This window comes from Mesoplodon mirus (genome assembly GCF_964341445.2).
Source record: "Mesoplodon mirus genome assembly, chromosome: 9".
Taxonomy (NCBI): Eukaryota; Metazoa; Chordata; class Mammalia; order Artiodactyla; family Ziphiidae; genus Mesoplodon; species Mesoplodon mirus.
This window is the reverse complement of record NC_138985.1, coordinates 19,821,506-19,839,955: the sequence shown is the minus strand read 5'-3', so window position 1 is coordinate 19,839,955 and position 18,450 is coordinate 19,821,506. Positions and strand designations below refer to the sequence as shown.

General features: G+C 38.8%; 1 protein-coding gene across 1 annotated transcript in view; it reads right to left on the bottom strand.

The window, feature by feature from the left end:
• Positions 1-4,525: 4,525 nt before the first annotated feature.
• LHFPL3 (LHFPL tetraspan subfamily member 3) overlaps positions 4,526-18,450 on the bottom strand; it is a gene marked incomplete at both ends in the record, with an annotated part of 373,061 nt that continues 359,136 nt past the window's right edge. Inside the window, one exon of the mRNA XM_082632986.1 lies at positions 4,526-4,878. Coding sequence (XP_082489112.1) covers positions 4,526-4,878 — 353 coding nt within the window. The remainder of the gene's footprint in view (positions 4,879-18,450) is intronic.

Here is an 18,450-nt window from a genome sequence, read left to right as displayed (position 1 = left end):
TCCACAGACCACACTGCCGCCCTCAATGAGGCCGTGGCACGGCATGGTACCTTAACTCAAAATCTTGAAGCATTTCTCAATTAGTTATTTAAGTAAAATGAATTTATTCTAACTCCCCCTATTACAGCATTAAAAAGAGCTTAAACCACTTAATAAATAAGTGGCAGCTGGAGTCACCTCTTGATGGATAATCATGTTTTCTCATTTGAAGTTAAAGTGCTAGAAGACAAAGTGACTTTAAAACTGCTCATGAGAGGCCCCAATTATCCGATAAGCAATTCCAAAGACCATACACATAAACGCAGAAACAGAACTCTTTATGAATGGTGTCTGACAAGGAAAGAGATATTTGTGGCAAAGGAGCTCTTGAAAATGTAATTATTTATCCTTTCACAATTAATGAAAGAAATTGAAAATGAAGCTTTCATTTCAAATCCTTTTTATCTGGATGAAACTTTAACTTTACATAATGAAATTGACTTCACAGTTCAGTGTGTTAAAATATGCAGTTAAGCAGCATATCAAGGTTAAATGACGCCTGTTGTTGGCTCATTCAGAAATCATGCTGCCCAACGCCCAAAACAAGAATGAACACCTGCCTGTCTGCTACTATCCCCAGATCCAGGGACAGCACACAGCCTGCAGGGCCGGCTCCCCAAATGCAGGGGATGCAGTTGAGTTTTCTTGCATATGCCAACTCCTGTATAAAGTTAGTTGGATATTTAGAGTTTTCACTCCTCTTTGTTTTTCAGTGGGGCTCTTTTTTGTTTGTTTGTTTGTTAGTTAGAGCACCATAGATGATTAACTTTCTCTCTTACAGAAGTCTGCCCAAAGACAACACTTGCACCGTCAAAGTTGTTGCTTTCATTGGTGAAACAATGTTAAAACTCCTTTATTCAGATTTTGCCATTTCACAATTTATGACAAATTTCAGCTTAGATCTCTTTCAAATTATATTTACACTCTTAGAAAAGGAGGACCTTACGAAATGCTGTGGGAGGTGTGGTATGGGAACATGAAAATGGGATCGAGGTGAGTTCATTGGACATTTATCTTAAGAGACAGAGGTGGAGATGTTCATCTGTGGACCTCCCCGTTTTCCCTTTGAATAGCACCTTTGTGACAGTTAATTTATGGCTCTGGAGCATCCTATGGAGCACCTTTCACCTTAAGACTCTGTACGTGGAGTAAAGGCAACAATTAGAGCTGCAGTCCCTTCCCTTCTCTGATATAGTCTGTAACAGTGATTCTTGTTTTGACCATTGGGGTGGTTTTTGGGAAAGACATACGGATCTAAGCAATATCTTATTGTACTGAATTCGTTTGGTGGCTTTTCTAGATATACAGGGCAATTGTGTTATTAGATTACAAAAGCTACATAAAGAAGAAATGATAATGAGACCTTTCAGGACAAACTTCTTCGAACTGGGGGCATTTGCCACATCTGCAGGTTTATTCTTTCTATAATGGTCCTGCTACTTGTTATAAGATGTAGGTTGTTAGGATGATTGACAGGCCATAAAACTGGAAGACTATAAAATATACTACAGTGTGTGTGGTGATATAACCTATATCATAACCTATTTCCTCTTCTGAGTCAAAGCTTGAGTTATGGTATTATCTGCTTCCATGATACCAGAAGGCATCATGTAGGTTAAAAATCTTCCAAAATTCCATGAGCTAGATTTGGTTCTTGTTTCATTGCATTGCACTGGAACCCAAAGGAGGCCTTAGCTATCAAAGGACATCACGTTAGTTTTACCAGTAAAAAAAAACTGATAGTGAAAAACAGTGTTTCAATAAGGGAAAATTTATATTAACGTAGCCAAGCAAAGTACCTATATATAACCAATTTCATAATTACAACTTATTCTTACAGATCCTCAGGGAAGTGAAATCTGAGAGAAGGTAACAATGATGTATTTAGTTTTGGTTACTGCATGCACTTCAAAGCCATTAAACTACTGGTTAGTGAAACTATGTTCATACACAAACATACAAACAAACCACTGACTGGTTTTCCCTCAAACAACCTAAGTTTTTGCAAGTTTTAACAATGAACAAGTGTTTAAATAATAACAAACAATAACGGCTACTCTCTACAACAACCGTAAATCTCCTACCGTTTCTCAGAAACATGCAGGTTTGATTACATTTTATACAAGGCTTAGAAAACCCTGCTCTGATTTTTACAAGACCCTATTGTTTACGGATCAGAACTGCCTGGGTAATAGAACTGTTGATACATTCTCAGAGTTCCAGGAAAAGGAATTTCAATTGTGAAATAAAAATGTGGTAGAATTGAAATGTTTCATCAATAGGGCCTGGTGCTCTCTGCTGCTTTATTAGATCTTTCTGATTTGACACAGATGAACTGCTACTTATTTTAGTCCCTCAGCACCAGATGGAAGAAACTCTAGAATACATCCAAATATGATACGTTCAAAAGGAGAAGATGATGAACACAGAAAAATTATTCACAGATAGTCCCTAAACCTTATATTGGCCTATTTTAATCTTCTTTCCCATTAATGCTTTTACAAGGTGTTTCCAATATATCATTGAGTAGAAAATGATGCTTTCTTTAATAAAGACCTAGACAGAAGGGATCAGACATCCACATTTAACTGAATCAACTGGAAGAAAAGACCCATCTTGGAAACTGTTGATTATTATTCTATAATCCTGCCTGTTCCATCCTGAAGTATGAATTCAGGAGAATTGTCAGTTGTATGTGTGATTGTGAGTCAGAATTCTCAGTGGCCAAGTGAAAACATTCCTGGCTTTGTTATTTTTTTCTTCTGAATTTTCTTCTTCTTATATGTGGTCAAAGGATATCTGGAAAGTTAAAGGTTCTCAATATAACTTTGAATTGTACAGTGAATAAATAGAATTCTGGGTGGTGGTGGGAATCAAGCATTTGCAGAACAAAGTAGTTTTCTTTAATTCATTCTCTAGGGAAAGGTAATTTATTCTAATATTGAGCTATCTCTCCTATTAAATTTGAAGTGAAGTTAACAGGACAGAGACCCGTCTGTGTACATCCAACAAGACACAAAGACAATAGCCAAGGGCACCAAATTAATGAGTGCATGTGAAAGCACTTTAAACCTGCAACATGCTTTATAAGTGTAATCAGCATCTAGAAAAGGCAACTCAGAGGGAGGTAGTCATGTTTTTAGGAAGTTCAGCACTGTTCCCCTATGAAAGGATTATTTTTGTGTTTAGAATATTTTTGATAGAACCAAGTAAACTAATATGTATTCTGTCTATAAATAAGAGGAATAAAGGGCTCGCGGGTGACTGCTCCTCTCCCAGACTTCTCTATTCATCTCTTTATAGTTCATGGTTTATGAGCATAAATTGTGATGCTCTAAGTATAAAGCTTGCTACACTATCATTACATGTGACATTCACGTAGATACTAATGTATGCTTATATTTGAGGCATGTGGAGGCAGTGAAGAGTTTTTCAAGTAAACACTACTTGAAATAAACTAAATTTCATAATTCAAGGATGGATTTAGTTCTTAATTAGGAATAAAAGCTAGAAGAAGGAGCCACTCAGTTGAAGGTGCTGATACAAGTCCAAAGTATTAAAGATAACATAAAGACAAAACAATTTAATGAACCTAAGGCTCTAACAAAACAGAGACAGTAAAATTCTATCCCAAGAAATTGGTTTAGAAATGTGGAAAGAAAATTAAAAGACTTATCTTGAATAACAACTTGCTAGCTCTTACTGGCACACTAGAATATTCATGTATCATTCACTAGTCAATGTCCTATTTTCTATTTTAGTTTGTGTGTGTTTTACAGAAGGCATTTTCTTTTTGAAGAGAAATTTGAGGACTTTTGATTACCCAGATAACACATTTTAAAATTCAGCTAATTAGGTAAACACTGAAATATCTAACTGTAACTACTTGTGGCCAGTATCTCTACCTCTTTCTGAGAAGTTGAGTCTGAATTCAAGTATATTGATGGTGAGCAGTTTAACAAAGACGCTTATAGATGATTCTCAAAGACTCCCCAGGCATTTATTTCAACCTGGAAAACAGCTGAATACTTGGTGAGAAAGCACTTGCTGTTTGGCCAAGTAGGGCCTCCCCACACCCACCCCCCAAAAAAGTTGTTGTTTCATAGCCATTAGTTCATGGAAGGAAGAAACTGGAAAAACTGTATCTAAATAACAATGGACTCAGAAAGCCTCAGAAAGGTAAATGTAAAAATACACTAGTTTAATTGTGTAAATGTCTCGAGTCTGGGAAATGTCTGTGAACTGGACACCATTAAAAGATGCAGTATCTGCTAGTCCCAAGCTCCCAATCCATCCTTCCCCCAACCCTCCTCCCCCTTGGCAAACAAGGTCCTACTGTATAGCACAGGGAACTATATTCAACATCCCGCAATAAACCATAACGGAAAAGAATATGAAAAAGAATGCAGATATATGTATAACTGAATCACTTTGCTGTACAGCAGAAATTAACACAACACTGTCAATCAACTATACTTCAATTTTTTTAAATGCAGCAAATTAGACCCAGAGGGGATGCACTGCTACCAGACGGGAAAGAATGCAGAGTGTCATTTTTTGTGTTTGAGGCGCCCAGGTAAGAGTTCCCCAAAGCAATCTTACCTTTGTTTTCTGCCTTCAGTTCCTCCGCCATCAAGCTGTCTTGTCGGTTACCAAGCACGAACGCCAGAAACGAGAGGATGAGGGCATCCAAAATCCCAATGATAGCCAGGATGTAAGCCCAGCGGACTGAACAAGCCCCAAGAGTGTACTTGTCTGTCTTTTCTCCACACATCCGTTTTACTTCATCTGAATCCCAGCCATCAGGGAAAATCATACAGCCAAGCACAAGGCAGGCAGCTTAGAGAGAGAGGAAAAAAAGAGAAAAGGAGTTGACATAAATTCCATTTTAGCAAATATAGCTACTGTGTGTCAAATCATTGTCCAAATTCTTGATGTAAAAACCAGCAAATCTTACTGCTGTCCAACCCTGAGTGATTTTTTCCTGGTTAACTTAAAAGCAGCCCAGCACTCTGCAGTGAAAGGGGCTCTGGTAACACTCTTTTCAGTGAGACTGAGCATTATAAGAGAGGTTAAGGTATGTTGATGAATAAGAAAATACTAAAAAAAAAAAAAAATGAATTTGAGTGCATTTGTGAGAAGGCTTCCACTGCAAATAGGCCACAGGCAATCTTAACACTGCAGAATGACAATTCAATGCTGGCTTTGAAGAGCTATAACAGCAGCCAGATTAGGGATTTAGGATAACATGGAAAATACCAGTGCATATATTGACTTGGAGTCACAGTAAAAAATAGTTTCATATTGTGACCTCCGACATACACACTAAAAAGTTTCTTGAAACTACACTTACCACCACAATGCACTCTGATATTTTCTAGTCTATTCTCCGTTCTATTTCATTTTTTAAAAGGCCGAAAATCATGGTAACGCAGTGTGGCACCACAGAGCTTTTATGGGAATTCAGGAATTTAAGGAGAATACTTATGTTCTATTTCCCAAATATCATCAAGTGAATCATATGAATACTTTAAAATAAGAATATGTTCATTTGAAGGCTTTTGTTGCTACTCTCTTTACATTTAATCCAATTATTTGAGGGTAAATGATGACAGTGTTAGGTTACATAGAGCATTCTGAATAGGTAGTTCACTCATTAATTCAACAACTGCGTATTGAGTGTCTCCTAAGGAGTACCAGACACAGTTCTTGGTGCCATCAAGGGATACAGTCATCAAGAAAAGAGACATGGTTTATGTTATCATAGACTTTATGTTCTGTCAGGAAAGGAGGCAAAAGATGAGTAAGCATGCAAATAAAATAACTGTAAGTTGTAATAAGTAATAGGCAAGAAAGAAACAAAGGGCTCAGAGAATAGCGGGTGGGACCTTCTTTAGAGAAAGAGATCAGGTAAGGCCTCTTGAGGGGATGACAGTTTTGGCTAAGGCCAAAAACAGGCAAAGCACTAGACATGTGAAATAGATGGGAAAGATGTTCCAGGCAAGAGCATGTGCAAAGGCCCCGATGTTGGAAAGAGGCTTGGTGTATTTCAGAAACTACCAGGAGATTAGTGATGGGGGTGGAGAAAGTGATCCTGTTGATGCTGTGAGGCAGGCAGGGGCTATGCATCCCAGCAGGTTATTGTTTCCAGGGCATGTAACTAAAGAAAACTATGATGGCACAACCAAGTTAGAGTTCTGTGACTATCAGAGGCAAACAATCCCTGAAGCTGGCAAGAGCAAGTCCCATATAACTCTTACCTCACTGCAACTTACTGAACAAGCCAGAAGTAGACACACAACTATTCTCTTACTTTTTAACAGGAGCACAGCTCTACAAGACAGGTCTGGAGGAGACAGATACCAAGAGGGGTGACAGGAAGGAAGACTGCCTGGGAGAACTCTGATTTAGGATTCCCTGTTATTTTACAGGATGATAGTTCAAAACTTTGGGTCACACTTAATTCCTCTCTTTTCTGTGCCCCACATCACAAATGTTGCCATGCTTCTCTTATCTACCTGTGCAATATCTCCGCATAGGCACTCCTACTTTAAGCCTTCATTATCTCTCAGAAGGAACCCTAACTTCCCTCTGCCTTCTGTTCATCCTCACCGTATTTCAGATCACACATTACTGCTCATGCTCAAAATGTCTTGCTGGTTTCCACGGGTACTGAAGAACACTCAGACACTCAGCTAGGTATTCAAGGATCCACGGTCCAGCCCCTACTTAGTTTCCAGTCCTCCTCCCCTTTATACTCTCCACTTCACGTGGGTTGAAATACACATGATCCCCTGTCCATGCACCAAGTTTTTGGACCTCTGTTTTCTCGTTTGCCTGGAGAATTTGCCACTACTGTCCCTAAATACTCTACTCTTAAATATCCTTTAACATTCAGTCAAAAGCAACATTCTCCACAAAGTGAGCCACCTCAAATTCTTCTTGAACTACATTATTGCCCTTCTCTGAACTCACATAGCTGTTGACTGCATTGATCTTAAAGTTCTTATTGTTGTTGTTTTACATGTGTTACAGTTATTTATTTATAAGCATTATCTCAATTACAGACTACAAGCTTTCTGAGGAAAGAATCTTTGGTTAAGTCATCATATTTATAGCACCTAAAAGAGTGTCTTGTAGATAGTTGGCAATAAAATACTTTTGAATCAGAAACTGAATGAAACAATAAACAAATTATAGCACCTGGACAGTATACTCTAAAATATAGTTTACAGAAGTCAACATCACAACTACCAAAGGTCACCAATCTAGTTAAATATGGATTCATACTTCGATGACATTTAACAGAGGCAATTTTTTTATAACTTGACAACAGATTACAAGTACTTGGGAGATTAGAAAAAAGTGGAGTTGATGATTTGAAAATACTTCAAATTCCCATTCCTTCTGTAGTTTCTAGCATTCAGTACCAACATGCTCTCCAAGGTATTTCTAGTAGTAATCATCCTTGTATTTTAAAAAACATGTGGTTTCCATGAGTGAAAATTCATTTTATTTGGGAAGACCCACATTTTTAAATCTAAACTGTACTTCAGAAAAATCACCTCTAAGGAGGCTATGTTACATGGAATATCTTCTAAAATATTCTAAATGCTTTTTAACATTTTTATTTATGACAAAATTACTTAAAAAGGAAAATCAATTTTTTTTTAATGAATGGGAATCATTTGGAGCATGGTAACTTACAGTTTTAGCTAAACTTAATAGACATCACCAAGTGACTCAAGTTCAAACAGGTTATTGGATATTATAGGACAATTCCACTGGAATAGGATGTTTGTGGAATACTGACATCAACAAAGACATCTTTTCTCAAAGTCTTTATGCACTGAGGGTAGACTGACTATCTTAAAAATTTCCATTTCTGGAAACTCTGAATTACATACTGGAATAAAAAAAGCAGAGGCAGAATTCACACTCTGAAGCTAAAACCACAGGAGAATATGAATGGCAATTCATTATTCCCTATCTTCAAAGTATATGATTTCCTTAATCAAATTTTAAGTGAAGAATCTGGGAAGATAGAGGATATAATATACCATTGTGCTTCATTTTACGCAATGGGTATTTTTGCTGAAAGAAACAAGAATAGAATTTTTGAAGTGCAAATTTTATTTTCAATATGGTCTAAGGGAGTTGGCTGTTCAGAGGAATCTTAAGATAAAACCTGGGCTGATAACAAGGTCGGGTTTTGGCCTCCCAGGGAAAAAGGTTTAGGTCCCCCACTCACAGGTGTACTCCAGGTGTTCTTCAGGCCAGAAGGCACTGGATTTGTACTGGATTCTCCACCCCCTTCTTGTTGGCTGTCTCTTAAAGTGAAAGATTTGATCTTTTAAAAAAATTCATCTGTTTTGAAAATCTGAATGGTTCTGTAGTAGGATAATAAAAAATGAAACTCAACTGCATTTAAAAGCTTTTAAAACTTTGTAAGTGAAGTCTGTGATTAAAATCCAATTTTTTTTTTTTTTTTTTTTTTTTTTTTTTGCGGTATGCGGGCGTCTCACCGTTGTGGCCTCCCCCGTTGCGGAGCACAGGCTCCGGATGCGCAGGCCCAGCGGCCACGGCTCACGGGCCCAGCCGCTCCGCGGCATATGGGATCCTCCCAGACCGGGGCACGAACCCGTATCCCCTGCACCAGCAGGCGGACCCCCAACCACCGCGCCACCAGGGAGGCCCTAAAATCCAATTTTTTAATAAATAAATCCTATCTTTTTGAAAGCTGTGCTTCTAGATGGCCACTGCATAACAAATTTTATTTTCTGACAATGTATTATCAAATATACATTTTCTTCTCACCCTATCCGAACTTCCCCAACTTGGCTGTTTTATTTTTGAAAGGCAAAGCCCCTTCCCCAAAGTTATAGTGTATTAAAGATTAATTTAAACCATTAAGATAGTTTAGGCCCTGTTGGTTTCTTTGGAAAGGTATGGTTATTGCATTCTGCATCAGTGCTTGAGTGCTATTATAAATTCTGTTTTCTGGCATCTTATTAACCAGAACCTCACTAACCTGCACGATTTGTAGAGCCGCTAGAAACTAACAGCTGTTTGTAATCCTGACTAAGAAGTACCTGCAAGATGCTAGGCTAATGCCTCAGTCAGCAAAGGATGAAATAATATTCCTGTTGGCTTTATAATTATTTCTAATTCTTCACAAATTGATCATCCTGTGAGACGCAGCACCACCACTATACTACACATTAGCGTATACAAGGCACCAGAACATCTGATTAACTCGGACATGCTATTTCCTGACTGGGAGGGATAGTGGAGAATTAGTTCCAACTGGGCTATTATCCAAAAACGGTTTCTTATTAGAATGTCACCTAGAAAATGACTAAGTTACTCGCAGTTATATATTCCTTCATTTCAGCAGCAGGTTTTCCAGAAGTATATCAGAGAACATTCTTGAATATTAAAGAGAAACAAGAGCTCACAAGCTGGAGGTGAGCAGAGAATAATGATGAAAAGAAACCTATGTCCTTACGGAATGCTGCCATGACATCTTCTAATCCAGAATATACAATCAAGGCACCTTTGTGAGGACATGACTGTTGATTTCAATTTTAAGCATATTCCAAATGGCTAGGAAGCATTCACATTCTAAAAGGAACCTCTATGTAGAGGCTGCCCACAATGGGTTCTTCTGAAATAGTACACAAACAGCTAGTGGTTCCCTAGAGCCACTAATTGCTCTGGCATTTTTCTTTGCCAAAGAGCTGAATATAACCTCTGTGAAAGAAACAGCCTCAGAAAAATCCACAACTGTTTTTAATTGGGTCTTTCTCCAAAGGGGAATGAAGCAAGAGGAAAAAAGCAATAGTGGGGGGTCTATGATTTGGGTCACTTGGGCCTGTTGATACTGCTGAACCAACTCTCCTAATCAGGACTTTCAACATTGCAAACCTGAGAACTGCTTATTTTTTGGACAGGAAGGGACGGTCTAAATTCATTCTTTTAAAAGTCTATGCACAGTTGCACAAAAAGCATGATAAACTACCTCACGTTGTTGAAGCATTCAAAGGGAACGTGGTGAAAAAAATGAACCTGAGTTCACTTTATCAGTTATTCAGGCATATAGTAATTGAAGAAATTGATGCCAGCAGAGCTGCCAGGCTATGGAGGGGGAACTTTCACAGGAGGATTTTTACTCTAAACACCTGGTAAAGGAGAGACACGAAGCATTCCTACAGTTTCTTCATTAGCACAGGGCCAACAAAACTGAACCATAGTATTCATACATCTGGAAAAGGTACTGTATTTATACCTCAGTTCACGTCTGGAGAACTGAGTTGCTAGACAATCCAGGACAAAGTACTGTGGTTTAGAGTCCAGTGGAGAAAACAAATTGTCTCCTGACCAGTTTTGGTTTTAAACCCAGTATAATTTTATGAGCATTTAACTTGGGGTCATAACACAAAAGATACAACATCCCTTAGAAAGAGGAGAAAGAGAAAATGTAAATAAACAACGGGTTCTCAAAAGAGGAGAATTAGAAAGTTGTGTGTGATGAGAGAAGCTTCTCTGCACAGACGCTCAGCCCTAATTGCCCGAGTAAAGGGCGCCATGCATCCACTTGTATCTTGTGCTCAATCAGCTGTGAAACCCACACCATCGGGTTTAATAGAAAGGGGAGAATCAGGAGTCCACCCACACCTGTACTTAGGAGCTACATAGTGGAGAAAAAGCTTTTCTGGAATATGAGGGAAAACATTTGACTAAGTACAACGTAGCTTGCTAATCTGCCCAAATTTTGAGGGTTACTAGCCAAATATAATTACAAATCAGAATGTAGAACTTAAAAATACAATACAGTTCTGATCTCTAGAAAGCTAGTAGATGGCTTTTGATATCTATCTTGGATCCAGTCAGACTCCGTGAAATCTTGATATGACATAGCTAATAACAGTACACACCATAATAAATAGCTAACATTTATTATACACTCACCATGAGTGGGGCACACTGCACATACATCATCTCATTTAATTCTCAAACAAAGCTAAGACAAACAATAGAGCACTACTTCCCAGGTTCTCTGGTTTCTAGAAACAGGGATTTTTCCTGAAATACCCTTCGCTCCTCATCCCACTCTTTCTTCCTTCCCACGGAGATGGAGTGAGTCCCCTGAGGAATACCTGGAGGTATTCCTCTCCTTACCTTAGGAGCAGTTTGCCCACATGAAGAATATACTCCACTCCTCTGTGCTGTACATTTTACACAGGGTGGGCTTGATTTTCCAGTGATGCCCAGAAGTAGGAAGACAAGTATGTTTGATTCTGGGGGTGCAGATTAGGAAGTCCTTTTGGCTAAGAGACCCAGAGTCATTTCTTCAACCTAAGCTTTCTTATCCTAAAGGGTATATTTGGTCTCCATCTGCCAGCTCTTCTCTCTCTTAGTTGGTTCAGAGCTTGGGAGGGTCCCACAGTTCTGGAGGCTAGAAGTCTGAGATCAGAGCACCAGTATGGTGGGTTTGGTGAGCACCCTCTTCTGAGCTGCAGATGGCTGACTTCTCATTGTATCCTCCCTTGCATGGCGGAAAGACAGCTAGCTGGCCCTGTGGCCTCTTCTTATAAGGGCATGAATCCCATTCACGGGGGCTCCGCCCTCAGAACCTAATTACCTCCCAAAAGCCCCAGCTGCTAATACCATCATACTGGGATTAGGGTTTTAACCTGTGAATCTTGCGGAGACATAAACATTCAGTCCACTGCAGAGGGGGAACAGAGGGTTGTCATTCATTGCTTCTCCACCAACCCCAACATTATTTTCTTTTTTATGTATAGGAAAAAAGGAAGCTGAAGCACAGAAGCTTCAAAGAGCTTGCTCAAGGTCATACAAAGCCCACAAGTGGTGAAACAGGATTTGAATTCAGGTAGTCTAGCTTTGGAATCTATGCTTTTAACACCACATACACTATTACCCTTTACTTATCAACAATAATGATGCACATGAAATTACTTTATATTAGAGTTTAAGATTTCACTCTTTTCTTTTTTTTTTTTTTGGCCATGCAGTGCGGCCTGTGGGATCTTAGTTTCCCGACCAGGGATTGAACCTGTGCCCCCTGCAGTGGAAGCACAGAGTCTTAACCACTGGGCTGCCAGGGAAGTCTTGAAATTACTTTAGAATATTTTTATTTTTACTAAGAACACATACAGAATCTTGAAAGTGCTTGTTGTTTATAATTAGACATTTATTGAGTACATGAGCTACTACTAAAATGATGCTTAGAAACTGCTAGCTTTTATATGTATAAATATTTCTTTTGTTTACACCAGTATTTCACCTAATCAGAATTTCACCTTATATAGAGTGCCAAGAACATTAGAGTAATTATAAATTCTAAATGTGTGAAATGGGAATTAATGAGATTAATTATAAATAAATATATGTATATTTGGTTTTATACACATTTCACAAAAAAAGTCCAACCTTTTTTTTTTGGCTTGATATTTTAAGTTGGTTTTTGGCTTGATATTTTAACTTGGCTATGTGTTAGCCAAACATTTTATATGCTCTTAAAAGGTATATATTCCTTTTAAGAGTATATATGTGTGTATGTGTATATATGACTATGAATATATTTACCTTATTAATTTACATATGGTTACTTACATATAGAATAAGTTCTACTTCAGGTAAAAATAAAGACATGAGTCAATGCGGTCCTATTAAGGTTTTGTGAAGATTTACTTCTTTTAAGTAACTTCTTTGACTTTCAGTAGACACATTGCGTTAATGAACATTTCAATAAACGCAAAACCAAACATGCTGGCAGGTCACAAACTTGTCTGAAAATTGCAGGAGAGCTCTTGACTCAGGCAACATTTTCAAGCGCTAAAATCTATATTGCATTTCAGACACAGGACCTTAATAGAAGAAAATATCGTCTTTCTCCACAGCCATATGAACAGTACACCTATCATTGTTCTCCCAGCAAATCTGCTTTAGCCATGGTAACACCCGGAGCAAAGACCAATTACTATCTTGCCAGCACTTTTCCGTGTGGCTCCTTGTGTCAAGCTACTTTATTTGTAAAACAGGGAGCCCTGGTCTAGATGTTTGAGTAGTTATCTACTATTCACTTTAAATCATTCATATTTAGTAGTATATTTGTATTCACTTGATGCTCCATACATACACATATGATGAGAAATAACTGCATTTGTAAAGTAATTCCTGAGCGGACTCAATGTCTTCCTGCTCAGGTGTTTCCCTGGTGGCGCAGTGGTTGAGAGTCCGCCTGCCAATGCAGGGGACACGGGTTCGTGCCCCGGTCCGGGAAGATCCCACATGCCGCGGAGCGGCTGGGCCCGTGAGCCATGGCCGCTGAGCCTGCGCGTCTGGAGCCTGTGCTCCGCAACGGGAGAGGCCACAGCAGTGAGAGGCCCACGTACGGCAAAAAAAAAAAAAAAAGTCCAGGAAATGTCTTCCTGCTCAGCAGACAGAGAGAGGGTGGTATCCTCGCCCTCTGCCCTAACTCAGGGAAAGGAGACATTGGCTGGAGTTTGACAAGGTCAGGAATCTCATGCCAATCCAGCTAGCAGCATTTCATTTCTCTGTAAAAGGGGTAAACTTAGGAGCAACTGAACTCCTTCTCAGTGAGGATGAGCTCTCCCAAACCTGCCAGACTCCCCCGAAACAGAGTGCCCATTTGTACACACTTCCCTGAAACAGAATTTGTCACCAATATAACTTTATGGTGGCAAGCTTTTCTTTTACACAGCTTGCCCACTTTTTATTTTATTCTCCTGATGTAACATTTGAATTCTTTAGAAACTTCAAATGGCAAAAATTATTGTTCAAAGAAAACATGTGGAAAAACTAAATACTACATACTAAAAATGTCAGAAGTGGAACTAAGCTCAAGCAAGATGGATGCTTCCCCAACCATCCTTTGTAAGGAAGGCTCTTACTTTCAAGGGGGCATTAGATGCACACATGAACACATTATTTACAGACTCCCAGGTTATGTTTTTTCACAGTTTAGCTGATACTTCTTTCTCTCTTTCTTTCCCTCTCTCTTTCCCCTTCTTTCTCCCCCCTTCTCTTTCCTCCCTTCCTTCCTTCCATCTATGTCTAATCAATATATCAATATTGATATCAATATCGATATGATACATACAGATCTCCCTCTGCTTCACTCCTTGTCCCTATACAGCTTAAGAACAGCCACATAACTATGGAGTGGTGTCACTTTCTTTCCAGAGAGGGCTTGTAATATCATTCAGGACAGATACGGTCTAGTCTAGGCACTGAATTATTTTTTCATCACGTTGAAAAAGGCAGGATGGCACGATGGGGCTCTGGATAACAAAATTTTCGAGCTGACTGTCCCTAATGTCTATTCTGTTCCTCTTTAGTGTCACTTCCTCATTTCCATCCCCTCACCACTTGGATGCTTAAGATCAAGGTTATGTGGACTCTCAGGGTCTGCTTTATTACAGCTAAAACAAAAAACTGCTAAAGAAAAACACAACTGTGGCAAACTGTTTGAGTTCCTTTTTTTTTTCTTTATTTCTTGCTCCTTGAAAAAAAAATTATTTTTAAAGGCTTCCATTCTCTTTGCTGTGCCTTTGAAACAATTTATTCAGACTAGGGAAAATAATCTGAGATATGTTAGGCTTTAACTAATAAAATCTTCAGTGATTTATGTTTATGGAAAACGCTAATGGTTTAGAACAACTAACTATCCCCAGAGAAACGGAATTGGAATTGGCAGTGGGTATCAAAAATGAATAGGAGAAAAACCAGGTCAAGAGAGGGTGAAAGAAGTCAGTGGGTTAAATGTTCTGTCAAAAGATTTTCACACATCTTTCAACTTCAAGTTCTTAAAGTGGTAACCAAAAGTTTATAGATACAACGGTGTGGCATTTGAAGAACAATGCCTGAATCAGAACAATGCCTTCCCTTGACTAAAAGGAAATGCAACCTAGTCTTAACCTGCCAGTGAAATGCCCAGAAGGAGGTTTTGCTTTGAACTCAGGTGCTAGAATGGCCCCAGGCAGGGCTGTGGGTAAGTCTGAAACCTCAGCAGGGAGCTCAGGGCTTTTGCTCTCTGCCCTTGGGGATCATTCCTGCCCTCAGGGTTCGGTACTTTCACCCTTTAACCAAGGCCCCAGGTTCCTGCTCGGGGTTAAAAAAATCTACTGTGATTCATGTGCCACTCTCATAACCAAGGCTGGGGTATGCTGATGGGAATTATAGCACTGTGATGATCTAAGTATTTTAAATTTCGAGATGATGGCCATGTGAATTACTGATAAACTCTGCTAGTTAGAAACATTTAATAAAGTGATAGGATGGTACACTTGTTCCAACATGTTTCAGTAAAGAATTTGTTTTTCTTGGGCTTCCCTGGCGGCTCAGTGGTTAAGAATCCACCTGCTAATGCAGAGGACAAGGGCTCAAGCCCTGGTTGGGGAAGATCCCACATACTGCGAAGCAACTAGTAGCTGTACTACTGAGCCTGCGATCTAGAGCCCACGAGCCTCAGCTACTGAAGCCCGTGCGCCTAGAACCCATGCTCCAAAACAAGAGAAGCCACAACAGTGAGAAGCCCACGCACCGCAATGAAGAGTAGTCCCCGCTCGCGACAACTAGAGAAAAGCCCACACATAGCAACGAAGACCCAATGCAGCCAAAAATTTAAAAAGAAAAAAAAATTTTTTTTTACCACTATTTGAATCCAGAATACCAGTTTCCTGTTTGCCCAGACAGAGAGAGGGATATTAATTCTTGTTAGAGACCAATATATGACCAGGGGCAGAGCTTAAAATTTCTGAATGGAAATTGAGAACAGCCTAGAGCAGCCATGATCTGGGCTTGGGTCCTGGTCCCTATCTTGAGTCCGGCTCCAGGGAATAAAAAGATGAACACACATTCTCCACCCTACAACCCTGCCTGCTCTCCCTCTTCAAGGTACTGTTTGTATTCTTCAAAGAGTAGTTGACTTTCATATGTAAAAGAAATATCACTTGGGACAAACTGAGGGCTTGTTGATTCTACAATCAAACACAATCTAGATTAAGCATTTCCTTATCTGTAATGTGTATTAGTTTTCTACAGCTACTGCAACAAATCGCCACAAACTTAGTGACTTAAAATAACACAAAACCATATATTTTTTAAATTTTTTAGATTCCATATATTTTTGTTAGCATACGGTATTTGTTTTTCTCTTTCTGACTTACTTCACTCTGTATGACAGACTCTAGGTCCATGGTTCTGAAGAACCTAGGGGCAGGACAGGAATAAAGACGCAGACATAGAGAGAATGGACTTGAGGACACGGGGAGGGGGAAGTGAGAGAGTGGCATGGACACATACACACTACCAAATGTAAAACTGATAGCTAGTGGGAAGCAGCCGCATAGCACAGGGAGATCAGCTCGGTGCTTTGTAACCATCTAAAGGAGTGGGATAGGGAGGGTGGGAGGGAGACGCAAGAGGGAGGGGATATGGGGATATATGTATATGTATAGCTGATTCACTTTGTATAAAGCAGAAACTAACACACCACTGTAAAGCAATTACACTCCAATAAAGATATTAAAAAATATATATATATATATATATATATATAATTCTGTAAATCAGAATTCTGATACAGGTCTCAAAGGGCTAAAATCTCATTGTTTGTAGGGCTCCATTCCTTTCTGGAGGCTATAGACAAGAATCCATTTCCCTGCCTTTTCCTGCTTCTAGAGACTGCTGGCACTCCTTGGTTCCTGGACCCTTTCCCTCTTTCAAGGTCATCAATGGTGAGTGGGGTCTTTTCACATGTATCTCTCTGACCCTCTTTTGCCTCTTCTCCTTCCACTTTTAATAATTCATGGGATTAGATTGGGCCCACCCAGATAATCCAGGATAATCTCCCCATCACAAGGTCAGCTGATTAGCAAACTTAATTGCATCTGCAAACTTAATTCCCCATCTCCATGTGACCTAACATATTCACAAGGTTCCAGGCACTAGAGTGTGGACATCTTTGGGGGGCATTATTCTGCCTACCACATCATGTTACACATGGTAGTGTGTTGTTATAATCTTTTTTAAAAAATTGAAGTCTAGTTGGTCTACAATGTTTCAGGTGTACAGCAAAGTGATTCAAATACACACACACACACACGTATATATATATATATATATATTCTTTCTCAGATTCTTTTCCATTACAGGTTATTACAAGATACTGAATAAAGTTCCCTGTGCTATACAGTAGGTCCTTGTTGTTTATCTATTTTATACATAGTAGTGTGTATCTGTTAATCCCAAACTTCTAATTTATTCCTCTCCCCTACCTTACCCCTTTGGTAACCATAAGTGTGTTAGAATTCTAAGTCCGTGAGTCTGTTTCTGTTTTGTAAATAAGTTCATTTGTATCACTTTTTTAGATTTCATATACAAGTGATATCATATGATATTTGTCTTTCTCTGTCTGACTTATTTCACTTAGCATGATAATCTCTAGGTCCATCCATGTTGCTGCAAATTGCATTATTTCATTCTTTTTTGCAATTGAATAATATTCCATTGTATATATGTACCACATCTTCTTTATTCATTCATCTGTCAACAGACATTTGGGTTGCTTCCATGTCTTGGCTATTGTAAATAATGCTGCAATGAAACTGGGGTGTACATATCTTTTCAAATTATGGTTTTCTCCAAATGTATGCCCAGTAGTGGCATTGCTGGGTCATATGGTAGTTCTATTTTTAGTTTTTTAAGAAACCTCCATACTCTTCTCCATAGTGGCTGTACCAATTTACATTCACACCAACAGTGTAGAAGGCTTTCCTTTTCTCCACACCCACTTCAGCATTTATTGCTTGTAGACTTTTGATGATGGCCATTCTGACCAGTGTGAGGTTATACCTCATTGTAGTTTTGATTTGCATTTCTCTAATAATTAGCAATTTTGAGCATCTTTTTGTGTGTCTCTTGGCCATCTGTATGTCTTCTTTGGAGAAATGTCTGTTAGGTCTTCTGCCCATTTTTTGACTGGGTTATTTTTTTTGACATTGAGCTATATAAGCTGTTTGTATATTCTGGAAATTAATCCCTTGTTGGTAGCATTGTTTGCAAACATTTTCTCCCATTCTGTAGGTTGTCTTTCTGTTATGTTTATAGTTTCCTTTGCTGTGCAAAAGCTTTTAAGTTTCATTAGATCCCATTTGTTTATTTTTGCTTTTGCTTACATTACTCTAGGAGATAGAGCCAAAACACACTGCTACAATTTATTCAAGTGTGCAACACAGTTCAAAGAGTGTTCCGCCTATATTTTCCTCTAGGAGTTTTATAGTATATGGCCTTACATTTAGGTCTTTAATCCATTTTGAGTTTATTTTTGTATATGGTGTTTGAGAATGTTCTAATTTTATT